General features: G+C 38.4%; 1 protein-coding gene across 5 annotated transcripts; it reads left to right on the top strand.

The window, feature by feature from the left end:
* The first annotated feature begins 810 nt into the window (after positions 1-810).
* TMEM19 (transmembrane protein 19) lies at positions 811-25,485 on the top strand. 5 transcript variants are annotated; one of them, XM_030003075.1, is made up of 8 exons: positions 811-1,056; positions 6,815-6,859; positions 10,520-10,670; positions 16,474-16,587; positions 18,183-18,320; positions 19,239-19,493; positions 20,587-20,796; positions 23,686-25,485. In XM_030003075.1, exons 3-8 carry the CDS (start codon positions 10,541-10,543, stop codon positions 23,847-23,849), a joined length of 1,011 nt encoding a protein of 336 aa, XP_029858935.1. In that variant the 5' UTR covers positions 811-1,056; positions 6,815-6,859; positions 10,520-10,540; the 3' UTR covers positions 23,850-25,485. The 5 variants fall into 5 exon arrangements, with proteins under 5 accessions (XP_029858935.1, XP_029858934.1, XP_029858933.1 ...); XM_030003074.2 differs by lacking the exons at positions 811-1,056; positions 6,815-6,859 and adding an exon at positions 7,512-7,610; XM_030003073.1 differs by lacking the exons at positions 811-1,056; positions 6,815-6,859 and adding an exon at positions 10,186-10,365.
* The last annotated feature ends 448 nt before the right edge of the window (positions 25,486-25,933 follow it).

The raw sequence follows: 25,933 nt of genomic DNA, 5'->3' as shown, positions 1-25,933 counted from the left end.
TTTAGGCAAAAAAGGGTTTTTTTTAATGCAAATACTTTGCTCACAAAGACTGGAACAGCTCCAGTGTGCCTAAGGCTTACAACTAAATCAGTGGCTGACATAAGAGAAATTAAACATATAAGATGAATTCCAGAGAGCTGAATAGACTTACAGGTGGGAGGCTTGAATAATTAACATAAAAGCAGGCTGGGTGAAGTCTCAAGACAAAATAGTGCAAAATATATCAAAAAATCGTGATCCATTCTACTAAAATAATCATGGATGTTAAAAATATTCACTTTTTATTTATGTCTTCAGCTTTCTCTTGAGAAGATTTTGTTTGAATCCAAGTTATTCTCCTTTCTGCATTCATATTACCCAATGCCTATGTCATCAAGAAAAAATATCAAATGTAGCAAGACGTGGCAGCTATGAGATAATCTCCTGTTGTTACAGTGATGTCCTAGACTTCCTAAAACTGAAGTATTTCAGATTTATGTGGAAAAGCAGAGCACCAAGTTTTATTTATTTTTGTTATGACCATTCTAGGGAGTAAATACAGACTCCTTTCACAGATTGAGAAGGCATCTTTTTTTTTTTTTTCATAGCTAGTCAAAAATACAATGTTTTCTGAGACTAAAACAGTGGTACCTTAGAGTGTTGTGTACAGTGATAGGGTGCTCTGCAACTTCAATACCAATTTATGACACTGGGTGGATCTCTGAAGTCAGGAGAACAAGAAAAGAAATCTTTAATTGACACTGTCTTGGCATGAGAAGACTGGATTGGGCTCCACCCTGTTTGTTAGCGTCTTGATTGCTCCATTTTTCATCTGCTTTATGACCGGATGATTTGCTTTGGCATCACTTTACTGTTTGTGACTGCAAGAATGGGAATAAATTGTCACGGCAAAGCAGCAGAATAGGCAGTTAAATATTCGTTCTGATGAGAAACTTCAGTTGCTGAAAACGTTGGGAATCTGCAATCCTTCATCATAGGACTTAAACTCATCTTGCTTTTGAAATACTTCTTCTGCGCCAGTTCTACTGAATCTGGACCAAACAGAAGTCTGGAAAGGTAAGGGATATTTCTGCTTAAGTTTTGAGCACACATTGTTATAGCCACCTCTTCTAGGTAAAACTTTCCTTCCTTACTCTGTAGTTTTAGTTTTCCAGGATGTCCTCACATTTCATACTTAATTCTTTACATTTCGTACTTAATTATCCAGTTTCTAAAGTGAAATAGTCTTCAGCTCCTTAGCAGCGTTTGAAGTTAGATGTGCAGGTGTTTGTCCTGGGTGAACCAGGACTAAAATTCTGTATTGCCAAAATCAAAAGTATTGTATTTGCGTGAGTAAGGTATTTAATGATACAAAAATTGTTCTTTAGTAAAAAGCAAATCTCCTGAAATCCAGTTTGTTGGCCATAGAAAACTTGCTGCTTTCATCTACCTGCAAAATGTAGCTAAATCTGTAGTGCATTTAACAAGTGTGTTATCCTCTAATATATATCTCTCCAAGGAAATAATATTTATCTGGTTGAACAGAAAACTGAACATCTGTCCAGGTACTACGCAACATATAACTTTTCAGATACAACCGTACAAGTACATACTTACAATCTACTGTAAAACTAAGAATTATGGTTTTTAAATTATATTATAAACTTTAGATCTTTATAATAATGCTGCAGTGTAGGTAAGAAAAATAATCCTCTTCAAAAATACATGAGACACCACTGCTGTCTGTAGTAGTTTTTAATAGGCTACTACTAATGTGTAGGGTTTTCTGTGTTCTGAGACCAAATCAATACAAGTCTTCTACAATGTATGAAATGTGTGGAAGGTCCCATAATGCTGTGGATTTGAACTCGGGTATACCCCTCATCTGGATAATTCCCTCATGAACTTCTCTTACAGTTTCTTTGGTAGTTATACAGATAAGCACTGAAGGATGATTTTATCATTTATTTTATTACAGGACCCAGAGACTCTGCTTAGGGCTCACAGCATCTTTTACAAACGTTTAATGTTTAATATAACATTTCATTGTGTATGAACAAACTGGCAGATCATATGGTTTTATGTTGTTCTTGATTAAGTTTCCCATGTAATCTGGAACAAGACATTTACCAATATTATTTCCCTTCCTTAAACTTCACCAAAATGTAATGTTTGTGAAGTTTTTTAACCTCTTATGATTAACTTTTATAGAAATGCAAAGTATGTGTTACTAATTCAGAGAGACAGAATACCCTCAGTACTTAAACTCTGTCTTCATAACTGATGCTCCTGCCTCTCAGTTGCATATAACCATAGCCATAATATTACGCTAATAGCGCCTTCACACCACAATTCATTCAGTTTAAAATTCACATCGTTTTTCATACTTCACTTTCAGCTATCCCATGCTTTTAGTAACCTAAAAAAGTGAAATAAAGTTGCTTTGAAGTTGATTTAAGAGGTGTTTTACATGCTTCACTAGATTTTATATAATGGATTATAAATTTAAGGTAAGAATATATAACTGCAGAAAAGAGTTGTGAAAGCTATTTTTCTATACCTAGTCAGACCTGAATTTAGTACATATGCAGTAACCTCTATTGTGCCTCTAATCTCAATCAACTGAAACAAACACAAATGAAGACTACATTCAATAATGGATGAAGTTAAGTGATGACTACTTTATTTCTTCTATCAGAAATACCAGGAGCCCATCAGTATTCATCATATGATTCAACTGAAATGAACACACCTATCACTGGAAATATGAATTGTATGACTTTCATCCATGCATCCAATATCAGTCCAAACTGTAATGGCTCAGGCAACTAAAGCAAAATACAGTAGTAGAGACAGTGCCTTCATCATCTGTTCTTCGCTGTCATCTCTCTTTATCAGCTCAGCGAAGGCTGCCGTTGAGGCCCATAGCTTTGCTGTCTAGTGAGTTCCTCAGCATAATTCTTCTGCTGGTTTAAAGGAGATATATCTACAAGGCAGAGGTAACCCAAAACCCAGCATTTTGTGATTTACCACTCTGAAAACATTTGTCACTAATAAAAAATACCACTTCCTATGTTTATTTCTCAGAAGCAATAAAAAAAAACTAAGTGGAAATTTAATAAGGAACAAGCAGCAAAAAAGTAGAGACAAGAAAGTAAATGCATTTAAGTGGTGTTTGAGAACCAATCTCTCCTTTAATAAAAAGCATTTCTCACTGTAAGTCTGCTTTTGAAATAATTAGTGAGAAAACACATCTATTGGATGGTGTTAACAGCATCTACCTTGAGGTTTAGGGTCAGATCTAAACATTTTATCACCACATCTTCACTGACTTGTGTGGCGTTGCAGCATTGTACAGCCACAAAGGGTTCATCCCAGAATTTGTGTTAAGTCTGTTTTGTTACAAAACCATCCCGCCCTCCTTCACATGGAAAAGAACGAGAACTGGAGTCACTATAGCTTAGAGCAACTGAAAAAATGTTGGAAAAAGGGAGTAGGAGGAGATACGAAGTCATGCCCTGACGGGAGACCTGGCAAGTGAAACACTACCACGCGTTGATTACACTGGCGGAGTTACCCCTGCAAACAGGCATTGCATAGTTCAGTGCTGTTTTATTTCAGATGCAGATGAAGACATGATGAGCAACTGCTTGAAAAGTCTTAGTTAAAAGCTATTGACACAGACACAGCATTTAGGTACTTGAGCCACTGCTCAAGGAAGGCATAGTTTACCGTCCTATTAAGGAGATTATTTTTGAAATGTGAGTCACGTATTTCCCTGTTGCTCTTCATCTTCCAATGGCTTATAGAGTGGTCCACTTTTTGAACCTCTACAATGAAACATAAATTCAACAAATAGTGGGATTTGATAGCCCGCTGGCATGGTTTCTCTATCAGGAAGAAATGCTTAAGAATTGTACAAACTTTTTTTTCCTTTTGGGAAGAGCTGTTGTGCTAAAATCAAAACACACCAGTTTTGACTAATTTTTTTGTTGGAAAGCTCCAAAAGTCAGGACAGAATGTGGATAAAACTCTTATAATATGGACATCCCTTAGAAAATCCAGTGTCGGGGAATGTAGCGAATCTGCCGAATGCCTGACGATGCATGAGCAGCGTGACCTTGAGCAGCTTGTGGTGTATCCTTGAGAGTCTGGAAAGTCCCGAGCAAGAAAATGATAAGAAGAACCGTCTTGACGAATCCGCAGCAAAACTGTTACCCAATCATGAATTGTTAGTTACTAACTAAACCAATCATATATGAACACATACTCTGAAGAAAGTTATAAAAAACCTTGTTAGAACAATAAGGTAGCCATTTTGGCACAATCTGATGTTTGTCGTGTCCGTCTCTACTGCGACAATCCAGTAGTGTGATGGTTGGAGTAGCCAGTTAAAAATAGTAAACCCAATTTCAATCCTTGTTCTGCTTAGTTCTGTGAAGACAAGTAAAGAACAGTAAACATTGGTCTTCTACATGCCCAGTGATTTCCAAGCCATTAAATCATTTGAAGGTGAATGCACTCTAATTTTTTTTTTTGATGAAACTGTCATGTCTGCAGCCAAAAATCTCTTTTCAAGCTCCGTTCATTTGATCTTGCTGACAAGAAGACAAAAAAAAGGGATTTCCTCTGTTCGCATTTAAGTCTGAAAATTGGTGTCGAGGTGTGTTGGAGCATCCACTTCGCACTTGTGCATCCAGTCATTACGTTACCACTTCTGTCTTCCTACCTGTGTGTTTCTTCTTGCTGGTGTCATTCAGCAAAGCTTTTTCTACCTCTTGTTCTGCCTGAGGGTTCTTCCCATGTTCCAGCCTATCTCCACCGGTGTTTCCCAGGCATTCTGCCTGCCCTTCTTTTCTTTGCAATCCTCATTTTGGCCCTAGACTTTTTATTAATTTTTTTTTTTATCCTGAAGCCACAAATCTTCTTTTATATGAAGCCCCAGCTCAAAAATTTCATAGCTCCCATCTGTCCTTCCTCTGGACTGCATTTCCAAGTATTTTCCTTTTAAAGAACTACAGCTTATGTCTTCACAGATATTTGGGCACCCATTTCTGACTAAAATCAATGGGAGCTTGGCAAACCTGTAAGAATCCAGGCATAGTCACTAATAATCTGGAGGACAATATTTTTTATTAAGACTTCGTTCCATATCTAGATTTAGCTTTGGTTCATCCCCTCGGGCCCCCCCCCAGTATCTCTGATAAATTATTTTAAACGCAGTAAAAAATTAGTCATCTTAAATCTTTTGCAGTATTTACTGGAATTTTCCAATTCTGCTAAATACCCTAACGGTAAATGTGGTGTAGTTCTTTTCCTGAAAATCCTAAAATCTAACTGTGATCTATGTAGAAAAAAATATATATGCGCATAGTTGATCACTTCTCCTCAGTCTGCCTAAACAGGTCAAACTGCTAATTTGATTCATTATGTATGACAAGTTACACCCACTTGTGTTGAGGCAGACGTGGAAGGACATGTGTCTTCACAGACTAAAAATGTATGTAACTTAACCATTCTGTGTTCTGTTCTTTTCGGTGAGGCAGTTGGATATTTACTTTACTCTTCATTATTTGTTGCTTTATAGTCCACAGTCCAAATCCTGCTATGAATGGTTTTCCTATAGTGTTAAACACTGACATTTTTGACCGCCTCAAAAATGTTACGAATTCACCTGTATAGCAACTTTTGTGGTATGAAAATGATTGTTAGCAATTTGGTCGGTATTTTCACAGATGACTACTAATTTTGGGTGCTCTACTTAGGATGGATATTTGTCTGCAGTATTATGCTTTTCGTTCTGTTTTCTGTAGACTACCTAATGACACTATCAGCATAGAATTTTACAGTGTTACTATTTCATCTTTTCTACGAGTGTGAATATTATTCAAGGCCCTTGCCAGTAGCTATACTTAGTACAGTGTTAACAATGTTTGCAGATTTTTAATTTCATGTATTTAACAGTATTTGGTCTTCAATTGGCTTTTGATCATTGAAAAGCCAAGTTCAACAATGAAGAATAAAAAATGTTTAAATTAGTATTAAGTTTCAAGCTATATTATTCATAGTGCATTCTATCAAGCACAAAAACTATAAAGGCAACTGATAAAAAGCAGGAATATTCCCTTAAGTAAATATATGTATATACATAAATTCTTGTGGAGTGTTACAAAGAAAATACAGCATAAAAGTTCATGTCCAAGTATGATGTTTTCTCCTGTAATAACCAAGTAAAAAAAAGTAGTAAAAATCAAGATTGTCAAAGGGGTTATCCTTCATTGTTGTATTAACTGTAAGACAAACAGTACTTGTCTCCAAAGACAATTTTAATAGCTTCATCTGTTTTTAAAAACCTATGGCCAGCTCCCTTTATCTTTCTTTTTTCCTCTACTATAAACAGTATTTCTTACCCTATAAAAAAGACTACGGAGGGAGGTGAAATGGATTCTTCCATCGTCAGATCAGCATTTCCTATTAATTTTATACCACTAAGAAAAAGGAATAGTATAATGAAAACAGACCTCTTACAAACCTGAATAACGTTTTAAGCAGTGAAGGGAAATGGAGAGTACTATCTCAGAGATACAAAAAAGAGAGGCAGAAAAGCAAAGCAGAACAGAAAGTCTGCTTCTAAAATCTTCACGAAAAATTGGAAATTTGATGCTATATTATGGCAAATCTACTAAACTCTAATGTATTCCTAGGAAAAGAATGAATGTACAAGAGTGATTAGCATGCTATGTACAGTAACATGCTATTATCCTCAGTTTGTCACACTGCCTTAATTATCTCACATTCCTGTCTCCTATTAAATCATATTTATTATTACTTCTAGACTCTGCGCTGGTCGTGCTTTGCATCTTATAGATCTAGGTAAAAGGTAAGAAGAAACTCTTCTTCTAAATACTGGGCAGCTTATAATTCTAAAAATTATTTTTTTATTTAAACTTCTCAGATTTTTCTTATTTCAAGTATGTATTTGTATGGGAAAGTGTGGGGAAAAGCTTTTGGGTCTTTTTGTCTCAAGCAACTGTTACTTGCCATTTTTTTAATTATCAAGCTTATCAATATTATTAGGTGTGCATGAGGAATGTGTTTTTTTAAAAGTAAAAATTTTTTATGCAATGTATGTATTGCATGTATTAAATATGCATAATACTCTTTTTACTGAATCAAGATGACATTTTAAGTCAAGATGGCATTTTAAGTACATGAATTCTAAATTCACAATATTGTAAACACCGAGATGGACATTTAAATTTAAAACAAAATCACTTTTGCCCATTAAAAGTGTTATGATTTTTTTTTTTATTATTGCAGGACCTAGTAAAAACAAAGGGCAACACCTAGAAAAGAGGACTTGAAACATAATATTTGGGCCAATGACAGCAACTGCTGTAGACATTACTTTCAAAAATGTGGCTACTTCTTTCAGTTTCTAAATGTAGAAAGAAGTCTAACTTTGGGTTCCTTTCTTTTTCATTTTCTAATCTACTTGTGTACCAAGCAACTGCAGGAAAATTTGTTGGTTTCATACAACCGAAAACATTGGAAGAGGGACGTATGAAGCCACATTTAATGAAAGACTTGGAGCTGAAAGAGGAGTCAAAGACAACATTATTCATGCAATGGTTAGTACAGATTTCAGGACTAGAACCACCTTTCTCACGCCAGGCGTTGAGAGCAGTACTCTTTTCTTTTCTTGCTCATGTAAGTTTGCAACTCCCGCAGCAGCAGCAGCATCTGTGGCTTTAAGCCAAGATGCAAGGTCTGTAGATAAGCCAGTGCAATAGTCTGGCACGTCTCTCTAAATTGGCACAAGTGCTACTTAAGAGAGGTATGGGATCTATGAAGGAAGCTGAAGGGTCCTTTAGAGGTCTGCAAACCTGCCCCCTCTTCACACCAGCTTGCGTGTTACCATTAATCACGGTCCCACAGATATCGGCTAGGGCTGTATGACTCCTGCAGAAACCTTTGTTTCTCCACCAGAAATTCCAGTATCAATCTGTTATAGTTTAGAAAACAAAAAGTAAGCCATAAATTAAATAAAGCAACTTATTGCAGTTAAGGGTGTATTTGAATGAATAAATTATGGGGGTTGGTTACACCTGAACAAGCAGCTGCTTGTTCAGCCACCAGTCTAAGTAGAGTTGATCTTGTTCTCGTTGAAAAATTCAGTTACTTAAGATTTTGGCAGGAGCATCTAAGCAGTGTTGTATCGGTGTTATCCTCTGAAAGATATCCTGTTCTTACAAAGCAGCCCAGCCACTGAGCCCCTGATTTTTAGATTTCAAATCCAGATGTCAGATGAAGGTTTAATGAAAATTTGGGAGGTAAGAAGGAAGACCAGATAGACTGAAGTCCGTCCTGCTACATTAGTATTAATGTTTTGGGGATCTCTAGTTGAGAGAGAATTTGGGTGTTCCCAGCCTTTATTATCAATAAATATAGCAGAAAATAAGATAAAGCCTGTACACGCTTGTCTAAGGCACCTGGTCCAAATTTTGGCTCTCACTGCCTGGAGCCAATACATTGTAAACACCCAAGTGTTAATTTCAACCTCTGGAACGGGCCTACTGTCTTCAGCTAAAACCAAGTGCCTGTAAATCTTTGCAGACTATGATCGCTAGTTTAGACAACATCTGAAGAAGCAGCTCTGAGTGATAACTGAGTATTTCTTTCACAACAACACAAAAATATATCTAAGTTTCTGTTGCAAAAGAATCTACAACCTGGACTGTGTTCACATCCTGTTAGAAACTTAATGCAGATGCTGAATGAAAAATAATAGAACGTGCCTCAAAGATGAATGGGTGCCAACAAGCCAGAACTAGTCTTAAATTCAGTAGGGAAATTATCAGCTCTTACAGCAAGATTACTCACTTGAATTTTTGAGCTTAAAAACTACTGTTGTATGTAAAAGATCTTTTAATTCACTTTTTACTATTACTGTGCCTCTCACTGAATACTTAAATAAATATTCTATTCTGCTGCTGCTTCCATGAAAGTCCATGAAAACAAGCACCTGAGGTTACCGATGTTCATGAGGTGACTCATTTGCACCAGTTTGTAAACGTGAAGATTTTTGGTCTACCTTCCACTGAACAAATGTTGAATAGACGCTACTTCAAAATTACCTTCTGTGATGCCTAAAGTGTTGTTGATTTCATAGGCAGCTGCCTCAAAATGAAGGGAGGGTCTTTGAAAAGTTGGGGAGTTACATGTTTTCCTGTGCTTCATTGACAAAAGCCTCTGGTATGTGGAAGTGGGAGCCATGGAGTCCTTCTAGTAATTTGTGTTAGCATCTTTATTTACAGTTGGGTGTTTTGAGAGCAATTCTGGCATGCCAGAAGAAGAGCTACCCAGCAGGTTTGGCTTCTTTTCATCCCCAGTTAACTTTCGGCAATGTTTCAAGTCTCTTTCTTCTGGCATTCATGAACTTTGCAGTGTTCCGACAAGCTTCAAGCCTCATACAGATACTCATCGGTATCGCTAATTATCAACCCATTTCATCCTTTTCCCAGTGGCGACATTCCCGTTTTTACTTCGCGAACATTGTTTTGCAGATTGGATTTGTACGTTACCCGTGTTTCGTCCTTTGGCACGTACGCTACTTGCTGCCATTTGAGCCCACCCCATCGAGCGCTGAACGCTATAGCGTACAGGCCGGCAGCCATGGGCCCACCAGCCCGGCGCCGTGACGGCTGCCTCGGCCACGGCGGCTCGCCGCAGAAGACGCACGCTTACACCGTGGGGTTTTGCCAAGGGCAGTCCCTGGTCTCGCCGAGGACGGCTCCCGGGGAGCCCACCCGGGGCTGGGAAGGGCTCTGGGCCGGGGACCGAGGCCCTGTGGGAAGACGATGAGCCTGCAGGCCCCGGCGCCTCGGCCTGGCTCTCCCGCGGGAGGCCCTGCGGGGAGAGGCCGGATCGGAGGAGCGGAGTCGGCCCCTCGGGAGCCCCCCGCGGCTCGGGGCGGAGGGCACGGCCCCGTCGGCTGCGGAGGGAGGCCGGCCGGCTCGGTTCGGAGGGGCCGGGGGGGGTGCCGACGCTGTGGGCCCATCCCAGGACCGGAGAGGGGAGCAGTGTCCGTCGTGTGCGTGGGGAAACCAGCTCGGGAGAGTCCCTGCGGCGGGGCGGAGAGGGCACAGCCCGGCGGCGGCCCAGCCTCCTCCCCACTCCCTCGCCGCCGACGGAGACGCAGGCCCGGGGGCCGGGCGGAGCATGCGCGGAGCGGCGGCGGGCCGGGGGAGCGGGTCGGTGGCGGCTGCCGGGCGGGAAAGAGCGGGCGGAGACCCGGCGCAGCCCAGCCCCGGGTGGGCCCGGGTCGGCGGGTGGCCGCAGCCGCCTCCCCATGAAGGCTTTGGTGTCTCCTGGCAGCGCCCCGAGGTGCCGGGGGCGAGAGGCGGCCGCGGGGGCGGTGCGGGCCGGGCCGGGCCGCGGCTTGGGCCGGGCGGGAGGAGGAGGAGGAGGAAGAAGAGGAGGAGGAGGAGGAGGATGTAGCGGTGTCACTGATGCGCTGCGCCTTGTGCTTCCCCGCCAGGTGTTCTCCCTCTGGCTTCCTATGTCCTGTTACCAGGAGGATTTCTTCAAAGAGTACCTCAAGATGATGGTCAATATCGTCGTCCTGAACTTGCTCATTTGTATTTCTCTGGTGTTCTGGATCGTGTCCATGACTGCCAGTACGTACTACGGTGAGTCCGCAGGCCGGGGGGAGGCCAGCATGGCGGGGCGAGGGGCGAACAGAGCCGCCCGCCCCTGCCGTCGTCAGGAGAGCTGGAAAACCTCAGTCCTGACAGGAGCTGATAGTGGTTCAGAAGGTGTTAACGGCCGCTGTACCCTTCTTTGCAGCTCTGGCCAGAGACCCCGTTGAATTAAAAATGTTGTCGTCCTTTGTGATTTATCTCCCTAAAAGAAAGCAAATAGGATAAAAATGAAAAAGTGAAAAGAAAGAGCGAGCTGATAGATGTCTTTCTCTATCAGGGGAAGTAGTGACAGCACGGGAGGAGCGTGCCAGCCTTCAAAACAGTTTTAGGAATGCACATGCAGCCCTTGAACAGGGCACGCAAGATGAACTCCTTGGTCAAAGCACAGAGGAACAGAGGCAAGGGTACAAGAAGAGAGGGATGTGTGCATGGAGTCTCTGGCATGGGTGTGTACAGTGAGCTCTGTGTTCTGTTCAGGCAGGCTGTGCCGTAGTTGCATGTAGTTGCAGGGACGCTAGTGCTTTTTGTGGTCTATCATTTCAGTTCTAGGACCATTTTCACAGCAACGTGCAAAAGCAGCAATACTGCCTTCAGCATCACTTCAAGCCTAGAAGAGTTTAACTGCTTTCCCAGGACAGGTGAAGACCTGTCCTTAAGACCCCAGCCAATTTCATGCAGGAGAAGCTCCAGTGTCATTCCTGAGAGTGCCTAGGGATGCAGTACGAACACCCTCAACTGCCTAGTGTCACCTTGGATCCAGAAGAAGCTAGAATAAATATCCCACCAGTATAAGCTGACTTTTGCGTGGCAGTTGGATGTCTCTGCTCAGTGTTTTTCAGTGCTCTGGGTTTTAGGATGGGGTATTAGTCCTGATACAGCATTAAATCTGTGTTGTTTGGACACCTCTACTTTGGCTTGTAGTGGGATGCCAGGCAGATAGGCGATCCGCAGAAGCATGCTTCACAACCAGGTTTTGTTGGTGTCATTTAGAGCTAGCCAGGTTGGATTTAAACACACGACTTAATTTGTGCGTGTCTGGTCTCTATAGGTATAGCTCTCTCAGTTTTGCCTCTAATGAGGGTATTCCAGTCCTTGCCTTCTAACGTGATTGAGAATTGACAGTGTGGAGAGGCCTGATACCAGGTGATCCAGGATAGGGACTGATACAAAGGAGGAGACTGCAGATGAATCCTGCTTTTTATAGAGAATTATTAACTATTAGCTACATTAATTATTAGCTTTACTTTTTAAAAGTTTGTGGGGTTTTTTTAAACAAAAAATGTCACTTAAAATCTTGCTGAGATAGTCAAGAGCTTAAAGTATATTTTTGAGAGCCTTACATCAAGTTCAAAAGAATTGAAAGGGCTGATGTTTCAGAAAGCAGTCACACCACTTTCACCTAGTAAACTGGCTTTCTTGTCATTTTTCTGGTAATGAAATTCTGTCAGAGTAAATAGCGTAGTTCGGGATATAATCAATAGCTTTCTTGTCTCTGTCTGCAAAGATGGAAGACTTTTAAACTGTAGTATTAAAGAAGAATTTCTTCTCAGACTTGTGAATTTCAATATAAGGTGTACTTTTGGCATCTTTTGCAGTGAAATTTGTGTCTTCCAATTGAAACTGAAAATGAGGTGTTAGAATATAAAGGCTCTAAGGATCTTACTGCTAAGGCAGTAATTCATTGAGTCAGTTTTATGATTAAAATAATATACTTTTTAACTGGGCAATCACAACTGCTTTATTTTGTTAACTGCTTTTATTTTAGTATGTGTTCTGGAATTTTAGAAGGCAACGAGTATGTTTAGGACATTGATAAATTGTCTGCTTTAGAAGATAAGTTGCTAAGGACACTAGTGCTTTATGGAATGGCATGGAATTATGACAGCTGAGTGGGATATTGTTTTCCTGTTCTGCAAGCTTGTTTAAATTCAGATCATAGTGACTTGAATGACTAAGGAAACGGAACAAACTGGGAACTCAAGAAAAAGCTTTTTAGAAACTCTATAGATATTTTGATGAGAAAATAGCTTGCTTTTTGTATTCAGTTTTGTTTGTAAAAGCAAACCATTTATAGTTTTGACAACCAGCATTTTTTTGTTTGCGAGTTGTTCAAATGGTCTGTCTTGGCAGTTTAATAATTGTCAGTGAAGAATATCATTTAAAGCAATCCTTTCTTGTAAAAAGTTTTGGGTTTGACTAATTTCCAGTTAAATACTTCAAAACATTCTGAGTCGGGTTTATTTTCTGTGTAACAAGGAGGATAACAGGTGAGCCATTTTTGCATAGATGTTAATACTAGACCTGAAATTATTTATTTCTTGTCAGTTCCCAAAAAGCACTATACTTTCCAAATACAGAAGTTTTGATTATGTAGAATTGCTTTCACGTGAAAGCAAGGGATCGATAGATTTAAACTATGCAATGTATTGCAATTTTTAGCTCTGTGGGAAAAACAATGAGCTACAATCAAATATTTGTTAGAATAGCTGTAACACAGGAAGCTCAGACTAATTCAATTATGTTGATCAGTAAACAAAGTAAAGAGGAAGCTCAGAGCTGTCTTGTTAATTTTGCCATCCCTAAATTCGCATGTACTGTTCACTTAGCAAATATGTAAACCTAAAATCCATACTCATGTGAAATCACAAGGCAAGACTTGAGTAATGTGGCATTTCTGTTGCAGCTGCTGTCAGAAAACAAAAATCAGTGGAAAGAAATCCCCTGCTATGTGGGGCACATTATCTCATAGAGGAAGAAGGGTCTCTCCTAGCTTAAATGTGTGGTTTCAGTCTATGCTGAATATACCACGCCACAAAGAAAACGCGAACGAGTTGTGCAAACAAAAAGACATTCTCTTGTCACTGAATCTGTTTGGTTGCGCAGTTCTAGATAAAATTGAGAAAAAATAACAGGGAGGATGCTGGAATGTGGAAGTGGAAAAGGATTAGTCTAGAGAATCCTCAGAAGAAAAAGTTTCTGAGACTAAATACGTATTACAGGACATGAAATTTTTGGATGCAGCTTGCTTTTCAACAAGTCTCTGCAACACTCCAGACCAAAGTGTACAGTTAGTTGTGTATACTGCTGCCAGGTTGGGAAGAGGCTGTGCGTGCATGCATGTGCAGTAGAGAGGGACTATGCAAAGCAAAGAGTAAGAAGTCTAAATCATCTGTGATTCTCAGCTAAGCCAAACTTTCTGTAGGTGAGAGAAACAGACAGGATAAGGAGAACTGCACTAGATAACTATCCTCTCTTGAGGATAAATACTCGGTTGGAAACCAGACTATGTAACACCCGACTTGTATGTCACGTGGCTGTCTTTCCGTAAGTGCAAAATTTATAGTGTATGTTTTTCTTTATTAAAAATCGTGATTTTGGGAACCCAGTGGCTTGCTGAAATAAATTTAATTTTTTAAGTGTTCCTAGTTTCCTTTGCACGTTTCTAGGACTAGCCCTTTTGGTGAAAAATTTAGGGTTAATAAAAGTCTTAAGAACATCCATTGTAAAGCTAATGGATGTGTTCTCAGGTCCTGAGGGATGTAAATTCTCCCTGAGATATGGTGGAGAGATGGGCCCAAGAGCTTGGTTGCCAAGGATAAAGGTGATCAGATGGTAATGCAAGAGAAGATGAGAAAAACAGGGAGCAGCAGGGCAAATACATGTTTTACACCACAGCTGTCTGTAATTAATATACTGCGTGACTAAAGAGATAAGTAGCCTGGTTCAATACAAGCAGGTAGTTGGCAGAGGGGAATTCCACCATCTGGGTTACTTAATATAATCTCATCTTTTTTTTGGAAATGAAACACCTTTCACTCAGCCAAAAAATCAGTAGATTGTTGGAAATTGTAAAATCTTGGTGTCTCTCCGCTCTGAGTACTGCATGCACTTGCGGTCATCCCATTTCCGAATGCCGATAGCAGAATTAGAACGGAACAGTGAAGGCAGCAAGGATGATCAGAGCAGGTTAACAGCATGCGTTTGAAAAGGACTTAAATAGGTAAAGATATTTCAGCACGAAAAGGGGACATCTATGTAGGTCATGAATGGCAGGAGGAATGTGAATAGGAAGTCATTATTCAGTTTGTCATAAAATTTAGCAGATGTCCAATGAAAATTGAGGCAGCAGGATCTTTGTGGTTTGGCTTTTTGAAAGGCCTTTTTCAGTGCATCTAAAACCAGAATTCGGTTCTGTGGGTGCTTGTGGAGATGAAAATTTTAACTGTTTTAAAAAATGGACTGGACAAATACATGGGGCATTTTAGAAATGCCAACATAGAAGTTCCCAATAAAACAGGGAAGATCTGCCTGCATCTGTTCCTTATACCCTTCCCTTGCACATGTGCAGCTCACCACTGCCAGATGGGATTCTGAGTCAGACAGATGTTTGGCTTGATCCAGTTTGGAAGTTCTCATATTTTCAACCAAGTGTAGTGTGGAAACAATCAGAATGTTTTGGATACCAACAAAAGAGGAGTATTTCTTTTTTAAAACTGTAAAAGAAGGCCAAGCATCTAAATTTCCTTTCTCGCATCATTGTAAATTATCAGTGATGCTATGATTAAACCAATGATTTGTTCACAGACCAGCAGCAGGACAGAGTCAGTGTGCAAAATAAAAGTATGTATGAACCACAGGACTTCCTGCTAGTTTATTAGACGATATCAGGTATCACTGTAGCTCAACTAAGCATTTAAAGATACTACAGGATATGTAAGTTTTCCAAACTAGAATAAAAAGGATGTGGTAGTAATACTAAAGCTATAGAAACACAGCCATTAGCTAGCTTATATGCATGGTGACGTCTTCTCTCCACATAGACATGAAACTACTTCTGAAGTCTTCTGTCAGCCAAGTAGCAGCAGTCCGTCTGTTAAGATAGTGTAAGATTCTAATTGATGGCATAGACAACAAAGTGACAACATTAGGCATATCCTAGGAATAATTCAGAATACACAGATGATGAAAAAAGTTGCCTGCTTTTCATGGCCAAAAGTTACCAAGCTAAAGCTTTTGATAAACAAGAATGACTTTTCTTAAAAACACTGGTATTTGGGATGGCTTGAAAAACAAGGTAAAGCTTCCAATATATTGTTCTAATTTTATTTTCATTACAATGCTAAAAAGCATTAGTGATCATAGACAGTGTTGTTCATTCCCTTCATTGCTGCCATATTTTCTGAAACTTCATCGAAAAAAGAATCATAATGAAAAATTCAGATGTGTTATTGTAGTTACCAGAGAATCAGTCATAACATGATCTATGAGGGAAGGTCTTGAACTAGTTTGTTTACTTAAAGTTGCTTTCAGTCTCTTTACGTGTTTTGTTAACTGAAATTTTAGCTTGATTCTTACATATTTGAAATTGAATTCTACGTACCTTACTGTGGATGTACGGGTTGCTTTTTTTTTTCTAAAATCTGAGCTTGTCCATTCTGTCCAAATCAGGTTTCAGCTGGTCTTAACATTTTGAATGTTAATTTTTGGAGTTTATAAATCCCTTTTAGAAAGGAAAATATCACCATGTTTATTTCTTGACACATTTGCTATTTCTTTGTAATTAATTTTAGTTAATGTATTTTCTGTGAATGCTGAATAGAAAAATTGAGTAGATAATTACAGATATTTTGGTTTTCCATTCATAAGAATATATTTCTTATAAAGGGTAAAAAGTTTAATCTCTATTAAGGTCAGATTTTAAATATATACTAGAAGGTAATTACTTTTAAGATATAAAGGCATTAAAAAGGCTTATCAGGATCATCTGTAACCATTTTGTTTGATTTATCAGGTACTTTACGACCCATTTCTCCATGGCGCTGGCTTTTTTCAGTCTTGGTTCCACTAATGATTGCTACACAGGGTTTTAAGAAGAAGAGTCTTGATCACAGTGGTGCATTGGGAGGTATGGTTTTTTTGAAACTATTGAGCTAAACGTTTAATAAACTAAATTAAGGTCCTTTTTATTGTTTATTATATTATACTGTATATTAAAAGAATTCATATTCTTGTAAGACTTTCCTACCTAGTTCTATTATAATAAAAGTATAAATGTAAGGATATATACCTTGAATTCATACTGATTTTTTTTTCTCATGCCTGTTTAAATATTCAAGTTAATTTTTGCTGCTGTTTGTAATTAATTTGATTAATTTTTCATTAGATTAAAACAATCTTATAGGTATATATAAAACTTCAGTACAGCATGCAGTTAAATCACATGGTTTTCTTTGACATATAGATGGATTCACATAGCGATAATGAAATGGCGGAGGCAGTGGCAGTGGTAAAGAAATACCACAAAACTGAGCCGTGTCAGCAGCCTAGAGCCTGGTAGGAAACCAGTAAAGATAACGTGGTTCTCCTTTCTGTAAGATGAGCAGGTTTAGGCATTCTTTGCCTCCCAAAAATGAGAAAAAAATTAAATCTGTACTCCACTTCAAGCAAATTACTGTTTCAACAAAGGTTTTTCTTGACCACGTGAGAAAAACCCCAACATAGTGTAAAATAGTGTTTGTTGGAATCTAATGCAAGATTTCCATGTGAGGTGATTCACCCTTGTCTTGTGAAATTGTCTGAATTGATGGTCAGAAACAGGACTTCAAATCCTTTCCTTCCATGTCACCCATTTTGCAAATCTTAGTCTGTCTGTGAGTTAAGGGGAGCATTTTCTAAATTAAAAAAAAAATCTTTTCTCTGCTGCTATGTTTTTGCCTCTTAAGATAACAGCTTTGCTAGCCAGCTTATATTGGCATTTGCTTTAAGTACGGCCAATTTTCTTTCAGTTGTGAAGAATTGTAATTTCATGGTGGGCAGTGAGAATTAGACCTCCCCCATGAAGGACGTAAAAAAAAAAAAAAAAAAAAGCACATCCAGGAACTCAAATACTTAAGAAAATTACAGAAATAAAAAGATGGCATAAAAATCAGAAACAGAAAAAAGAAAACGAGGCACAGAAGGAAGAAGCAGCATCTGTTAAGATACGGGGGAGGGTTATCCAGGTTATCTTAGAGACCTTGGGGGAGGGATTTGATTCCCAAACTGAAGATAAACTTACTGATAGAGACACAGCCACAGCTGTATATATGCTTCTTATACAAATAGTCATATTCTTCAGGCAGAGTACTTAAGTTTCAATTATATATCCTTTGGCTCTTTTTTTTTTACTGCTCTGTCTTTTATTTTTGCACAGTATTACTGATTTGTGGCGAAAGAAGGTCTTAAAAATCACACATTTTAGCAATAGCAATAAAATTAGCAATTTAGCAACAAAATTTAAGAGGCAATTATAAAGATAACTGGGTTGTTTTTTTCCAGTCAAGATGTCTCTGGAATTCTCATACAGGTATTAGGTGTTTCAGTAATTCTCTTATTGCATGATTGTCTTAGGTTTATCATGAAGATACTCTTCATATTCAAGAGATTCAAAATACTTAATTGCTTTGCAAAGCAGGCATTGTTACATGAAGGAACTTTATATACTTTTTTTTTCCTTCATAGGATTGGTGGTTGGATTTATACTTACAGTTGCAAATTACAGTTTCTTCACTTCTTTATTTGTATTTTTTGTTACTTCTTCAAAACTTACTAAATGGAAAAAAGATGCAAAGAAGCAAATAGATTCAGAATACAAAGAAGGTAAGCCATAACATTTTAATACTTTCAGATCCCTTGTGGAGAATAAATACTGCATATTCCTCTTCCTTTCAGAGAGTCAGATGAGATGGAACATCCAGAGTAGGTGTCCTGGTTTCAGCTGAGATAGAGTTAACTGTCTTCCTAGTAGCTGGTACAGTGCTATGTTTTGAGTTCAGTATGTGAAGAATGTTGATAACACAGTGACATTTTCAGTTGTTGCTAAGTAATGTTTAGTCTGAAGTCAAGGATTTTTCAGCTTCTCATGCCCAGCCAGTGAGAAAGCTGGAGGGGCACAAGGAGTTGGCACAGGACACTGCCAGGACAGCTGACCCAAACTGGCCAACGGGGTATTCCAGACCATGGGACATCATGCCCAGTATATAAACTGGGGGGAGTCGGGGTGGGGGGATCGCTGCTTGGGGACTAACTGGGCGTCGATCGGCGGGTGGTGAGCAATTGCACTGTGCATCATTTGTACATTCCAATCCTTTTATCATTACTGCTGTCATTTTATTAGTGTTATCATTATCATTATTAGTTTCTTCTTTTCTGTTCTATTAAACCGTTCTTATCTCAACCCACGAGTTTTACTTCTTTTCCCGATTTTCTCCCCCATCCCACTGGGTAGGGGGGGAGTGAGTGAGTGGCTGCGTGGGGCTTAGTTGCTGGCTGGAGTTAAACCACGACAGTAGGGAACAGCATTGTTGTGCCTCCTCTCCACCCCCATTCCTATGAACGTTAGCAAGTGACTTTGCTTTTGCTTCTGTTCTATTTAAAAAATTGCTATCTAGTTTCTGTTTCAAAAGTGTGTCTTTTTAAATTTAACTTTACATATGTGTATTTTGCTTTTGTCTCATGCTGTTGCCTGTCAAGGTATTTTGCCTGAAAATATTAAAATTTAGTTTTTTGTCACTTTAGGTGGACAGAGGAATTGGGTGCAAGTATTCTGTAACGGTGGTGTTCCTACTGAGCTGGCTGTCTTATATATGATAGAAAATGGACCGGGTGAAATTCCTATTGACTTTTCAAAGCAATACACAGCATCATGGATGTGCTTATCCCTTTTGGGAGCTTTGGCATGCTCTGCTGGTGATACATGGGCTTCAGAGATCGGTAGCGTTATGAGTAAAAGCAAGCCAAGGTTGATAACAACCTGGGAAAAGGTTCCAGTAGGTGAGGTGTTACCTGTTCTATGTGTTCTTAGTATTTTGCTAATCTGTTTTGAATTATGCATCCAACTTGAAAAGTTCGAAAAAAGCCCCCAAAACCCAAACATCAGAAATCTGGGATTAAAAAATGTTAGCAGGAATGCATTCGTTGAAATGGAATATAGTCATTTGTGTTTCTGCTGCATCTCATTGGTGAGATGCACCAACATAGCATCCAGGGAGGGAGCTAAAATCATTCTTAGTGAATGCTGTCACTTCTCATCTCTGGCACTATTAAAAGTGTTTATATTGCCAGTAATATAAAGAATACAAGTTATCAACTGAATTTTGCAGACATTATCAGTAGAAGAAGATATATATTCACTACAGACACTACAGAAAATTCACTTCTTAACCAAAGCGCTCATTTCCTTTGATATCTTACCAAGGGTGGGTGAAGTGAACCTTCTGCCTGTCACACCTTGTCTACACAGTGGATGACATTGCTACCTTAAAGCAGTGTGTCTTTTTTGAGTCTTGTTGGCATGTTGATCTGAGTTTTAGATCTTGTGGGATAGGATTTAAATGCGTGGGCATTTTTTTTTTCTTTTTATAAGAGTTCTTCAGATTTTTATTCAGTGAGCTGTCAAACATCTTCATTTCTATGGATTTTGTTCAGTCTTTTAAATTTGTTGGTGAAATATATCTTGGTATACTTCTTCTGAAAGAGAAAGAGGTGTTGTTTTAATAACATGCACATCTCAAGCTCTGTATTTTTGGAGCAAATACCTTTTTCTCCCCTGCCCCCCTTACAGCACACAAATACCAGGTGACATTATGAGGTGTGCTATATGGTTTTATTTAATTTAATGCTAGTGAATATGTCTACATAACTAGCCTTAGAAAAAGGAAAAGTAATAGTAATAGGCTGTAATGGTATAGGTTAAGCTTTGCAGCAGTGTAATGGGAATTGTAAATAAAAGCTGTGGTAGCAGAGCCTTGTGGATATGAGGGGGGAAGATAGCTATGAACACAGTTGTGATTTCATATAAAACATTTGAACAAATGTAAGTCTTTAAGAAAAAGTTTGTAAATCAGCTTGGTTTTTTTTGATTCAGGTACTAATGGAGCAATTACTTTAGTGGGCCTGCTCTCAAGTTTGCTTGGGGGCATGGCAGTAGGTATAGCCTACTTCATAACACAACTCATTTTCGTGACTGATCTGGAAATATCTGCTCCGCAATGGCCCATTATTGTGTTTGGTGCAGCAGCTGGCTTACTGGGATCAATTGTTGATTCATATTTGGGAGCTACGATGCAATACAGCGGTAAGATTCTTCCTTTTTTTTTTTTCTTTTGTTTTTTCCCCTCTCCTAATCTAACCTAAAAATGGGCTTGAAATTCAAGAAGGGCTGAGGATGTGATTTTTAAATGGAAAAAGTACAGAATTAGCAACACAAAAGACAAAGGGAGCCAAAGTGATGGACTTGATACTGAAAACAAGAAGGAGGGCAACTGGTCCTTTTCCACGCTTTGATTTGTTTATCTTATGTTACTGTCTTGTTGATGACTGAAGGAGACCAGAGATCTCCAACACAAAGCAATTGCTGCCCTCTCCTTTTCTATATATCTAATTATGGTAATATTTTATAAGAGAAAACGTCAGCTTAATTTTATACGTTTACTCAGATTACGTTGTCACTGCAGAAGCTCCATTTGTACCTCTGAAGACTTAGTAATAGTCCCAGCTGAAAGAATTAAATAAGAAAAGCTCCAGGAAAATGTGCACAATACTTTACATTCTGTTTTTTTCACCGCTTAATAGAGTACCGTTTCCTATAAATTAAGCTTATTACAAACTAGCTGTGACTTTAAAAAAAAAAAAAAGTGTCCATTTTTAAAAAAAATTGTTGGCTGGCTAATTCTAAATTATATCAGTATTTATTTACTCACTGCCCTTAAGGATCATTGTCTGTGAATAAACTCTACAGACAACCTTTAGGCTAAACTGTAAACTTACCCTATGTTTAAAAATTGTTTGAAGACCGTATCTGACACTATTCTGGTTTACAGAGAGAACTTAAGTTTTCAGATTTTGTTGTCAGTATACTTATTTGTTGGAAGTTGAGATTTCTACCATCACAGTCAGAACTGCAAACTGTTGTTGGTGCTGTGGATTTGGCTTTCCAGCAGTTTTTATGCTCTATTCCTTGTAGTTCTGGGCAAGTCCAAAATACAATGGAGTGCTTAACCATTTGAGGAATTCTTAGATATTTCTGTACTAAAGGGGAAACACTTAAGCACTCAGACAATGTGTTCATGCTTCTAATGAGGCAGATGCATTAAGAGAATGTGGTAAACCTAGCTAATGCATGCCTGCATTTGTCAGCATCTATTTCTTCTTCACTTCAGATATTTTTCCATGCTCAGCAACTTACTTTACCAGCTGCAGCAGGGACAGTATGCAAGTTGCACAATTTCTTTTAGAAATCCGTAAGCACTGCTGGAGTATGTATACTATAAACACATATATGCTATGGTATATATATGCTGTAATATAGATGAAATAGTGCTGCTCATGTGGTGCACACTGTTAGGTTTTGTGTCTCTCCCTTACTTTAACCCACTTTTCCAATCGCTGTTCAATGTGGTCTCATAAGAAATACTCCAATGAGTATCTCCCAATGCTCCAATACTCCAATACTCTCTGCAGCATCTTGAAAAACAATAAATGTGGCAGTGGTAATAAAGAATTGTGTCTTTTTTTGAAAACATTATGCTACCACTGCTAATCCCTTCTGTCAGTGTTTTTCCTGTTGGTAATCTTTCTATATTTGGTTTGTGTAATAGTCGGTGATACCCACAGTTTCTAAGAGAACATCCTTCCCTTCCCACACGTTTATTAAGTAAAACTTTGTCTGAATAGCTGTGCAGAATTTGATTCAGATTTTCCAGTGTTACCCATCTGAGGCTATACCTATTCTGTAAATAACAAAGATAATAGAAGGACTTACTGTTACCTCTTCTACTTGTTTATGCTCTGAATCTACACTTTATGTGTGTAGATCTACGCTTTATGTGTGTGGTTTTATATATTTATAAAAATTTATTCCTATTTTTTCTCTCAAGAAAACTTATGACTTTCTAAAACATAGCAAGTGTTAAGAGTTAACTATCAGGCTTTGAAGTTTGATTTTTCTGTAGCTCTTTTGCATTATTCAAAGCTAGGTTTAAATGTATGATTCAGGTAACAGTAGTACCAGCTATATACCTACCAAGCAGGTTTGTGGTGTGGGGTGTTTTTAAGTTTTGTCTGAGGTGCTGAAAATTGTTTTGTAATAAAGCAGCAGCTCAAAATGAAATTTCCATGTTGTGGTATTAGCAGATATTCCAGTCTACTGAGAAAAATAAGGTTAATATAAAATGTACTGATTTGTTTTGGAATGTTTCTCCATGTCAACCTTAAATGTGTGCATATGCATGTAACCAGTTATACTTCACTGCAGTGTGAGTTGGCATTAAAATCAAGCATGCTAGAATTTTATGCTTTTATCAGCATATAAAATAATGCAGCTGGACAAAACATAGGATAATGGTGTGTGTACAGTAACACCTAATGAAACACAATGCTAGAGTACTGATAATACAGAGGCAGAGCAAGAAACGGCTTAAGTACTAGGGAAAAAAATCCAGCGCTGGTAGTATAGAACTGCTGTGTAAACAGAAATGATAAATTCAGCCTCTGTAAGGAGCTTGTTTTCTGTCAGATCAAGTAATAACGTTATGTCTGTAATTTTCCTTTGAAAACAAATACATCTTCTTGACAGGAAATAGATGTTGCTAATCAGTCGTTTCTGTTCTGTTCAAAGCAGCATCCTTTGCCTTAGGATGGCTCTTGGAACAGCTTTTTCCTCTTCTGGTTTAGTTTGTTTCATTCTTTTCTTTGCTATGAAACTACATAAAGAGAGAAGTAGACCTGACAGAAGTGTAACTTTTCAGAAGAAGTAACTTCTAATGTAAAGTACTGCATTTATATCCCACTCTTTGAAGCCACCAGATTAAACTCATTATAATTTAGTGTAGTCTGTTGGTGTCTTTCCTTACAGAGGTTTAGCACCATAATGGTAAACTAAATTTAGGAAGTTGCCTACACTTGGTTACTAAGTTTCTTTTCAGCTTGGTTGGCTTTGTCAAATGAAGTCTTTATCTTTCCTCAGGTTTTGACCAGAATATCGGCATGGTTGTCAACCACCAAACGAAAGACTCCAAGCACATATCTGGAAAACCTATATTAGACAACAACACAGTAAATCTTTTTTCTTCTGTAATCATTGCTTTGGTGCTTCCAAGTGTGGCGTGGTGTTTCTGGCCCAGGGGTTGAAATGGTTTAAGGTTTTATGCATGTGATTTATTTATGTTCAGTCTTACTCAAAGACTCCGAAGAGTTCTCTTCAAACTCTCTTGAAGAGAGCGATCTGAAACTTTCAGAGAGCCAAAGGACTTTCCATCTCAACTTACTAAGGCTGTGAGCTTCATACGGCAGTTGGCATCTCCCGGGGCAAGGAAGGGGTTTTGTCAATATGCTCTTGCAGCTCTTCAGTTGGATGTAGATCCTTGCCAAGTGAGGTGAAACGCTTCATTTATCCTCATGGAGCTGAAGGGTTGGCATCTATGTTCTCTCTCGTCCCCAGCATCTGGAAGGGCAAGAAGCGGGAAATAGAAGTCTAATCTACTACATCAGTCAGTGTGATGGAGCGTTGTGGCTATTGTCCAAGCCAGACACAAAGTACGCTGCAACTTTATGTAGGCAGTGGTAACATGGGTGAAATGGGTGAATTCTGGTATTTCCCATAATCTACATTATGTAAGGTTTTATCGAAATATTTTTTTGCGGTGCAGGGGTGTGAGAGGAGTAAGCCTCGTTGCCTATTCTGTATCCTGATATTATCTCCACTTCCCTAAGAATAGGGTTATTGAAAGTGATGCCACTATGTAATGTTTGAAGCAAAAGACTAAATTTAAAATAAAAACTCAATAGTTTTTCCAGTAAGAATAACAAATTTGTCTGTGCTTTTTTGACATCTTTATTTCAAAACTAATGATATTTATGAAGACTGTCAATACTGTAGTGCTTATTAAATTACCTAAAATTAAAGATTACAATTGTGAATTCACATTCATCTCTTTAGAAATAGAACATTTTTTCCATAAGCATAGAATTGTTCCATAATGTTTAGCATTCTGACCAAACCATACTCTTTGGTTCTTTCTCAGCAGTGGAAGTGTTTTCCCATTTTGTTTGGGGTTGCTATTCAGAGATGGTGGCCTCAGCCAAAGAAGCTACAGAGGTTATCCTCGTAGTGAATGGGGAAAGTCTCACCTATAAACCGTTTCAAAAGAGGAATTTAACTTTTTGTGCTCAGGCTCCTATGTTAGGTGATTCCATCTTCCATCATTAATTTATAAAGGAAGTGGAAGTAATTTAGCCAGCACAGATTGTATTTACACTTTAGAGATACCCTCATAATAACTTATCACTGTCGACATTCAGAAGTTAGGGTCCATACTGTTAACTTATAAAAAGCTTTTTCTTCTTATCTTTAGAGATAGGTGAGTATTTTGTATTAAACATCTGATTTTTTTACAAATATCTTGTGTATACTGCCTGCCTTAATTCACTTGAATTGTGTATTATGTCACCTTTTATGGGAATAGTCAGAAATTTTAACACCTTCCATGTTGAGTTTACTCTTTTAAAATCTAGTCTATATAAACCTGGAATTTATCACTGGAACTAGTTCACTGTATTATCCAATTATAAAGATGAGATTTCAAACTCGTAAAAGCTTTCTGAAAAGAACCAATTGTGTAGCTGCTGTATGTCTGTTCCTGTGGAAAGGCACAAAATTATAAAAGAAATATATGCACTTAAACTGTAACAATAAACACTTGAGATTTTTATGCATTGTTTGGATTTATGCTGCTTCTAAATAAACACTGTATTAGTTGTCTTTTAAGATTTTATTAATACTGTTGTGATTTCTAGAATTAAGACAGACACAATTTTTGTAAGAGACTTTTTCTTCCCATTAAATGCCTTATTTTTGTGTTCTTTTGTTTCCTGAAACAAAGTATACTTTCAAACACTAAAGTGGACATGGTCAGCTTTTCACTGTTTAATATGGGTCTTGTTTGAAAAACAGCTTGCCATAGCAAGAAGACATTTCTGTTTTTAAACTCGTAGCAGCATGAAATGCTTTGATCTGTTATCATATGAATGAATGTGATGTGAATGAACTTCTGTAAGTAGGACCTTCAAAGGCCGTTATTCAGAATTTTTTATTTGGCATGTCTTAGGGATGACACTGAGTTGCTTTTGAAATTGCCACTCATGAATCTCCAGTATTTAGGAAAGATCTGTGCACTCTTGAACTCTGAAAAGGACTGTGCTAACTCTGGGTGTAT

This window comes from Aquila chrysaetos, chromosome 26, assembly GCF_900496995.4.
Source record: "Aquila chrysaetos chrysaetos chromosome 26, bAquChr1.4, whole genome shotgun sequence".
In the NCBI taxonomy this organism is placed as follows: Eukaryota; Metazoa; Chordata; class Aves; order Accipitriformes; family Accipitridae; genus Aquila; species Aquila chrysaetos.
Note: the sequence above shows the minus strand (reverse complement) of the source record. Positions and strands in the feature narration are given on the sequence as shown.

Excerpts from the sequence above, each read along its gene's own strand:
- TMEM19 (XM_041120552.1), top strand. The coding sequence starts at position 10,331 with ATGAAGGCTTTGGTGTCTCCTGGCAGCGCCCCGAGGTGCCGGGGGCGA. Across the intron at positions 16,588-18,182 it reads TCACAGTGGTGCATTGGGAG|GATTGGTGGTTGGATTTATA; the intron begins GTATGGTTTTTT and ends TTTCCTTCATAG. Across the intron at positions 20,797-23,685 it reads AGCTACGATGCAATACAGCG|GTTTTGACCAGAATATCGGC; the intron begins GTAAGATTCTTC and ends ATCTTTCCTCAG.